General features: G+C 40.7%; 1 protein-coding gene and 1 long non-coding RNA gene across 5 annotated transcripts in view; one reads left to right on the top strand and one right to left on the bottom strand.

The window, feature by feature from the left end:
- Positions 1–283: 283 nt before the first annotated feature.
- The window catches only part of LOC109418259 (probable ribonuclease ZC3H12C), a 112,107-nt gene continuing 103,564 nt past the window's right edge, over positions 284–8,826 (bottom strand). For all 4 annotated transcript variants that reach the window (XM_019692418.3, XM_062857087.1, XM_062857086.1 and 1 more), the window contains 3 exons: positions 4,115–4,595; positions 3,420–4,039; positions 284–3,066 (listed from right to left, as the gene is read on the bottom strand). In XM_019692418.3, coding sequence (XP_019547963.3) covers positions 2,695–3,066; positions 3,420–4,039; positions 4,115–4,595 — 1,473 coding nt within the window. In that variant the 3' untranslated portion in view covers positions 284–2,694. The remainder of the gene's footprint in view (positions 3,067–3,419; positions 4,040–4,114; positions 4,596–8,826) is intronic.
- On the top strand, positions 5,994–7,297 carry LOC115261118 (uncharacterized). Its single transcript, XR_009999141.1, has 3 exons — positions 5,994–6,151; positions 6,213–6,474; positions 6,535–7,297. It is a non-coding gene; the product is annotated as an uncharacterized LOC115261118 (long non-coding RNA).

The following is an 8,826-nucleotide window of genomic DNA, read 5'->3' as shown; positions in this document are numbered from 1 at the left end:
AAGGGAGATCATAGCATCCCACAAAGACTTTCTGCTGCAAGCCGAATATGTAGTGCAGAGATATGCACGGGAGTCTCTAGCTAGGCGGATGGACGGACGCAAGGCAATCGAAAGGTGGAAGAAGTACATTAACAAACATCTGAACGCCACGGAAAGGCGGGAATGTGGGTTAAGCCATCGCATCGGATGAAATAACAGACATCTAATGCTGACATCGCCATCCCCAATCAAGGCTATTTCTTTTTCGTTCTATCTAACGTAAACAACCCGCGAGCCCAAAACATTTAAAGTTCAAATATGTACCTTGTATATTTTTTTTAAACTCATCTTTCCTTCTTCCTCGCATGGTCTGCTGATGTTGTGTTGATGTTTTATTTAGATGTAAGTATTGTATCGATATTTTTTTTCTGCATGGATTTTCATAACGTTTGCTTGCTGTAACAGGATATTTTCCTAACTTATTGATTCTGTTCTGTGGTTGTTTATGTTTTGTTTTACTGTGATGATAGTTGTTGGCTATCTGGTTCTTCTGTAGGTGTTTGTTCTTCAATGATAGTATGTTATATCTTTATCTTTATACTTTTTGTTTCTAAAATCCACATTACCGGCCTTTATTCTTTACTACGCTTTTCATCTATATCTGCGTAAATGGTACTGTTTTGTTTTATGTGTGCGTGGTAAGGATTTCTATGTTACCTAACAATTAAAAATCCAAATCGTCCAGGTTAAAATGGTATTCAAGTATGCTAGTTAGCAAGTAATGGTAAGTGTAGTACTGTCGGTTCTTTATAATAACACTGGTAGCGTTTAGTTTAAAGTTTCTTTTTTTTTTAGGTATTTTGTGTATTTGTGGTTGTGTGTTTTAAAACTCTCTGCTGTTAACGATCGTTTCCGGAAGAAAGGAAGAAACAGTTGTTCGAGCTGCTTTGTATGTAAGTCTCTATTTAGGTGTTTTAAAATGCCTCTCTTTCTCTACCATCTAACAATAGATCTACACTGATCCCCAAGAAGCAGGTAAAAGCGAGCTCCCATGGAAATGTTGTTAAGATCTCGCAGGCTCGTATTTCGAGTCACGTAAAACCCGTTAGTCATCTTAGAACAACGAGAACAATACTGATGATGTTGATAATGACGAACTGTGGGTTGGACATTACACAATACACTAATACCGAACCATCGAACAAAATATTGGAGGAAAAACGGTGTCACATATCGTAGCTTTTAGTAGTTTCTAGTAATATGTATGGAGGTACAGTACATCGGTAAGTAGTTTTAAATATGTTTATCACGAGTCTGCACGCAACAAAAGTGCTTCAATATGAAGTTACACGGAATTGTTTCCGGAGTTGGTTTATGGTCTTTGGCCAATGAGGCCGAGGGAAAGCTCCGGGGTTCCAGAACCCATTGGCCTGCAACCGGCTCCATCTACTGGCAGATTTTTTTTTAGAATTTTCGAAAACCTAATTGTGTCGTTTCGTTTGAATGTCGCTATCGTAGGTTGTTTCGTGTTAAGTAGGTGTATGTAGATACAATCCATTAAGCAAACACACAGGGTTAACATGTAGGATTTGATAGGTGTGTAGCAAGCCTCGAAGAGGGAAATAAGAGGAAAGATGTCCCTAATTTTTGCTCGGTTCACTAATAATGTCAACAAAAAAGAAAAACATAATTTTTAACAATTAACGATTAAATAGTCGATAATAGTATGTGCATCTTGGTTTTAAAAGGGATTAAGAATTATATAACTAGATAAACAGTAAATAGTACATAAAAAGAAAATGCTATTTGTATATAGAGAAAAAGTGTGCTAGAGTTAAAGATTTGAGATTAGATTTGCTGACGATTAGTTTTAAAAGCTTGCATTTTTCTCTATAAAATTGGAATTCTCTTAACTGGACTGGAAGCGACGGCTTGAGCAGTGCTCGTTTAACCCGTCATTTGATTTGCTAGGTGTTTCAAGAGGAAAAGATTTTGGCACCCAATAATCAATAAGAGTTTGTCTTAGATTTCATCTGTTTTTCATTAGACAACACTGGCTGAGTATTTCTTTTTAAAGTACAGACAATTTGCATGCCCTTCCGAACAAGGCACACTAACAAGAAAGTTTTAGCAAAACGATTTCCATCAGATTCCACTGCAATCAATCCAGTTGAAAAATGATTGTTTGAAAGCTTTTCGTGTGACATGAACGGGTCTGTGTCATTTGGCATAACGCCATTTGGCAAATAGTCATTGCGGCATAACGGATTGTTGACATAATGCTCGATAGATATAATGAACATTTGACACGATGTGCATTTAGATTATGCAAAATATCCATTATGTCAAATGAATTTTATGACTAATAACCTTATGGCAAATGACTTGGTGCCAAATGTCACGACATTTTCATGACCGTCATTTGGCACACATGCTCATTTTATACCGAGTGGCGGTTATACCAGCTGGCACCATGTCAGACGAAGAATCCTCAACATGTTACATGATGGACTCGACTCAAATAATGGATGTCACTTTTAAATGCCAAACATCCTCATGTCAAACTGATCGCTTTTTCTTCCACTTCGGAATAGACGATCATGAAAACATCAACGACTTTAATAAGTATGTTTTAAGTCTCGTATAAGAATATCAAGGTCCGCGATGTACCTCACGAGGTAACAATAGGACTTACTGGACTTACTGGGTTGCATTCTACATCTTCGGAAACATGGCCAGAATGGCGGCGCAGATCTTCTGCGGGTTCGTTTCCTCCGGGTACATCTGCAGTACGGTTTGGACCTGTTCCTCCGGGAAGATACTGGCCAGGTGGTAGTGCAGCCGACGCCTCTGATCCTGCTGCAGCTGCTGATGGGCTGTGGGCTGTGATGGTGGTGGTGGCGGCGGCTGCTGCTGTTGTTGCTGCGGGGGTGGACCAATTACACCGGTGCCGGCATTGCCGGGCATCTGTTGTTGGGTCTGTGGCGGTGGCCACAGGTTTATGTGCGGTTCGGAGGACGATGCCGGTGGAGGACCCGTGTGCCAAGGTCGCGATGGATCCGGAGCAGAGGCGATGCGGGTAACGTTCTGAGGAGGGAAAAAATGAGAGTCGGATTACATAAAAGACAAAAAAAAAAATCTAATACATTTCTAAATAAGGAATTTTGGATAAATATAGACAGAATAGAAGCCTTAAAAATCATGATTAAATTTTGCTAAGCTACTTGAAGCTCTTGAAAGGCTACTGAATTTGTAAACTATCTACTGAGATTAGAATTCAGTATAAACAATTTAGAAACTTTTTACGTCCAATACGTAGATCTTTTGATAAATTTTAATTAAGCAGTTGCAAAATTTTGACAGTGAGCAACAAGTAAGTCAACAACATCAACATCTTCCAAGTTTTTGACCCCGCCCACCTATTTACAACCATCACTCACCTGATGCAGATCCCATTGGGCGGCCGGATTGGGACGGGCTCCCCCGCTCAACGACGGAGCCAACGGTCTGTGGGGCGACAGCTGCAACGTTGCTGGTCCCTGGTGTCCCGCTGCTTGTTGCTGCTGTTGTGCCACGTTGCGCTGCATTTGATAGATTCGAGGATCACATCCGGCTGGGTTAAGCGTCAACTGACGCTGCAGCTTACGGTGTAGATTAACACTAGGATCTACTACGCTACGATCACATGGATCTACTGGTTGTTGTTGTTGTTGGGATTGTTGTGCTTGCTGTTGTTGTTGCTGCTGCTGCTGCTGCTGCTGTTGTCGATTCCACAGTGATGCACTGTAACTATTCGAATGGTGGAGCTGATTGTACGTCTCCTTAGATATATTTTCTATACTATGAGATTTGGGGAAGATTTGCGAATCGACTAAGTTGTGCGGAGGCAGCGAGAGAGGCGAAATGTCCCAGTTGGATCGGTTGGGCGTTGGCATGAACGGGTGTTGTTGAAGGTGCAGCTGCTGTTGTTGCTGCAACTGATCGCCTGGGTTCACACCATACATACTGGCACTCGTACTGGAACTGCCGGTATCCGGAGGAACGTTAGATCTTGTGCGACCTGGAATTAACGAAATAGATTTAAAGAATTATTTCACGGTGTTACATTGCTATAAACTAATAGATTTTAACTCACATAATGCTTTCCGTTTATCATTGATTGGACTAGTTTCACTGCTACTATTCGACAAGGGCACACTGAGTGATTTCCCTTGTACCACCGTTCGGCCACTCCCTCCTGCTACTGATACTCCACCCTCAACGCTACTTCGGGCCTGTAGATGTCGCGCAGCGTACTCCGACAGCCGTTCCGTAACCGATTTGTGTGGCATACTGCCCCGCTCCGGATGGTAGAACTTGCATTTGTTTCCGTAGGTGCACTTCTTTCCGTACGGACACGGTGGAGGAGGATCTCCCTTGCGAGGCTGCACCCGCAGAAAGTTGTCCAACGTGGGCCCGGACCGACCGAGCGGATCGTCCGGAGGCATAAAGCGATCGTTTACGAACGAGTACATCAGTACCCGTTCTTCGACCACTTTTTTGAACTCGGAACTCTCCTGCACCAGATCACGATAGTTATCGTTCGATACCACGATACCGTCGTTCTCGGCAGCGAGCTAAAATGAATAAAAAATGGAAGAGGATGATCTTTAATAAAAATAACGTTCTTTATTGTCCTACCGAGAATACATATTCATTGTTACAAACATGCGCTCGCACATACATACACACATACAGACAATTTTTACACAATTCATTGAACCTCATTTATGCTTATAGAAAATAAGATCATTCTGAGCCTTTAGGCGAAGACCACTTTATCAACAAGACTGGGAGCTCTTCCATTTTCCCATATAAACGACCATCGACGCGAACGGCAGCGCCTCTGCTTAGTTAAGGTGAAGGTTGCTCGAGATCATAATAATAAGCTTGGCTGCCGCTCTAATAACCCTCTCAACCACCCACTCAAAACAAACAAATCAGACGGCGCACAGTGTAGTGTGACTTGGTCAAATAAACTAACAAAAACATTCCAAAATGAGCTGTATTAAAATAGCAGTTGTACCTTTGAATTTTGGCACACATATGATTTATTGCATATGCCGACCAACACAATTTGTTCTTATAAAACATTTTTAAATTTATTTAAATCCCTTCTTTGCCCAATATTTTCACCAATTATCCCATTGTGCACCATTTTATTTACGTTTTTGTTGACAACTCTCTCCTCTCTTCTCTCGTATTTTTTCTCTCTGATCGTAGAAAACTACCGTGTTATGGGGTGACATTAATTAATGTAATTTCAACTCATAAACAGCGAACGATTGTTCTGTTATCTATTGGAATCACATTGGCAGTATGATATTTAAAATATTTAAAAAGATTAACAAAATAACAGCCTTGTTTCGTGATAAACATGAACTGCGGTTTAATCAATTTCACCGTACGTTGAACAATACCACTCAGTTTAACGGTACGCTGTTCCGTTTTAGCGAACCGCGATGTAAATTGATCCGGGTTTTCGGCCACAAAAGTGGAAAACGCGTAAGTTTTTCGGGATAAACGGTAGGTCAGGCGAAAGTGCGGACAATTTCACGTAATCGATCAACTTATTACAGTGCTGTGTTGTGTAGAAGATTGTTAAAAAGTGATTTGAAAATAAGGGTGACGCGCTTGTCGAAGAAAAAAAAGTGCAGTGTGTGCTACATTTTGGCACGAAATAGTGAAAATATTGTGAAAATTGCAAAGCTGTACTTCCTGACGGATGAAAAATATAGTTGTCTACCACAAGTAGCAACCAGAGTGCAATTTGAGAAGGTAAGCAAGTATAATTTTGAGAAACTGTTCGCTAACTTCCGCGCTTCTCGATGACTACGGTGAGGGGAGGGAGGTATAAGGGAGAGAGTGGCGGCCATACTCGCTGCCATTTTGTAACCCCTGCAACTATGTCCTTAAGGTGGCAACCCAGCATCACGGTGGTAGTGAAATTTTCACCACTCTGAGATGGTATGTGTGCGCTCTTTCGCAGGTGCGTAGCTGTCAACTAACCAAAACAAACCATCTCTCCGCACCAAATTTTCTCATCCGGCAGCTCCCACTTTTAATTTATGTTTTAAAGCAAATTAACAGTATAAAAATACATACCGCCAACTCAAATTGTTTTACTGAACCGGTAAGTTCCTTCTATTTTATAATGGAAAGTGATTTGGTTTCACCAAGTGCTTTATTTCCAGCGCATAGTCCCGTGGCAAATCGAATCAACACCCGTCAGCTGAATGCAAAGGTTGTCAGGCAATGCAAATGTTTCCGTCGTAATCTGTGCCCGCAGTATATGGCCTTACCGATCGGTGCTCGAGCAGGAAATAGTGCATCAAATCCGAAGTGTCTCATGATTCTGGAATACTATTTGTGCAATGACTTCATAGCGGAGTGAGCAAACGATTCTGATACGAGCCAAGTGTATGCCAGGACGAAACAGAAAATGATTCTATACCGGTAAATCAAGAAGTTAGCAGTACTAAAATCAATGGTTAGAAATTTTGTTTTGTTTTTCAGCTCTAGTTTCGATCATTATGGAAACGATGACTTTCCCCGGGCTTCGCTCTTCAAAATTACCTAAAGTTATTGGGTCATGATATCCAAGTCGATGTAGACGATACTCAGGCATGGTGGCATGATGCAGAGCCTGGAATACCTGTTTCAGCGAGCTATCTTACGCGCTGTGTTAATACGCTACATCTTGTTGACACTTTTCGGCCGGAAAAGAGCCTGCTACTCAACTTGCTATTATATGCACTACCACAGAGTTTTTTTGTGTTTTTTCATTGAGCGCACATCGCGTAGAGGCCAATCCGTGATTGGATGAAGTCCGATTCTCTGTGCAAATTGGACAAAGAACCTATGAATGGGTTTTGGCGCCAACCCTGATTGTGGACAGATCGAGAGCTTCCAGCATTGATAATGTCGAAAGCGATGCTAGCTTCGTCTTAACGGTCATCAGTGTAGTACAGATTTATTATAAAAGGACGATGCAAAAATTGAAATAAAAAACTTTTGTGGGATATGATTTATATATTTTAAATTCAAATGATCGAAAAAATAAAATGAAACACGAAAAGAAAATAATGTACGCCTAAAATAATGCTCTTTTGTATGATTGATTTCATCCGTTACAACAGATATGAAAATTACCGTACTTTATCGATGAACTCCATCAATCCTGTTTATTTCTTAGTGAGTTTTGCTTTCTTGGCCTGAAATCATTTAATAATCAATTATTTTAGCAAAACATTTAAATATATCAACCTACCTTAGGTAACGATGACTTTTTTTTTCTTTGAAGAAGCCTTTTCATCGTGATCACTCGGTTCTTGTGCGAGCAGCTTTGAAAATGTAACGATGTTCAGCTTTTTTGCTTTCTCATGCTTTTTCAATTTTCGTTTCGACTGGGCTTTCTCGTTGAAGGTATTGTTCAACTGCCCAATTTTACATGCTATAAGCATATTCACGTACTTATTCGTGATACGAACAGCACATGATGTACAAAGTACATCAAGTAGTAATTTTTCTTCTGTGCCCAGGTCGCTACCACTTTCACCATCGGTTATGTCCTGATCTTTGCCAGCATTTTCATGATTCATTGCGAATCCAAATTTGGTGAGAATGATGTCCATCAGATCTTCCTTCACGCCAACGGTATCAATACGCAGCAGTAACATGAAGTGCTCTTCGAAAAGTTTACAAACGGTTGAAAAGTATTGGCATATCCTCACACCTGGATTGAAAATTCTGGATGCTTCGGTGAACTTCTTCAAACCGGCCAAAAATGTTACATTCTTGTTTATGTCATTGCTATCTGCTGATACGCGATCTACACACTCTTTGTGGCGAAGTTTGCTACAGACCCAACCAGTGGTCCAATGTACGTTAGCAAGCTGATTGACATCACCGGTGTCATCCAACGTAATTTCGACATCTGCATCATCGTCCAGGTAAAACGGTCTCACATGCTTCTCTTTCACCATCTGAACTTTTGATAACTCCTGCTTGTTGATGAGGTACTTGCTGAGATCTGCCTCTACATTTCCTATCTTCTCGGGGAGTATCAAATGGTTAACTACGAGTGCTTTGTAGGCTGACGAAAATAGAGATGCATCTGGATGACAGTTGTTCCCATTTTTCCAACGAACTTGAGAAAAGAAATGTTCTAGGCAATCTTGACTAAGATTTCTAGTTCTCAGGAACTTGAAGCCATATTCGTCGTGTAGTTCTTTCCAAATCAATTTCAACGAAGAGATGTACAGAAGCCACCCTTCAATGAAGTAGGGTACACGAGACTGTTTTACCAGCGGTTTAAACTGTTTTTTTTAGAAGATGAAAGATTTTGTATGCTGATTGTTTTATATAATTATATTTTTTTGTACCTTTTGCAGATCAAAGCATTCTTTGTCGATAAACTTCAAAGATCTCAGCTTGGTCTCCATTGCTTCGAACATGTTCCAGTGTGCGGAATACTCTTGGATGGGTCGTATCATAGCCTAAAATAATTTGTGATGGAAGCACATTTAAGAGAATTCAAATACCAATAGTCGAATCACGCCAACTCGTCCTCTGGGCTCCTGAAGTTTTAATATTCATGATAATCTGTCCAACTTCCGTAAATGTTTTATATAATCAGTTTTTGTTTAGCAATCTCAAGTTTCGGACGAATTGGCGTGAAATTAGTCTAATTTGGTTACCTTCGTTGTGTTGAAGTTCGACGAATTAGCAGCATCGAACAGTTCATCGAAGTCTTCGCAATACTGAGCTGTGAATAGTGCGCCGTCCTGTAGTTTGTTCGTTTCCACA

The sequence above is a fragment of the Aedes albopictus genome, chromosome 3 (assembly GCF_035046485.1).
Source record: "Aedes albopictus strain Foshan chromosome 3, AalbF5, whole genome shotgun sequence".
Taxonomy (NCBI): domain Eukaryota; kingdom Metazoa; phylum Arthropoda; class Insecta; order Diptera; family Culicidae; genus Aedes; species Aedes albopictus.
This window is presented reverse-complemented; position numbering and strand designations above follow the sequence as displayed.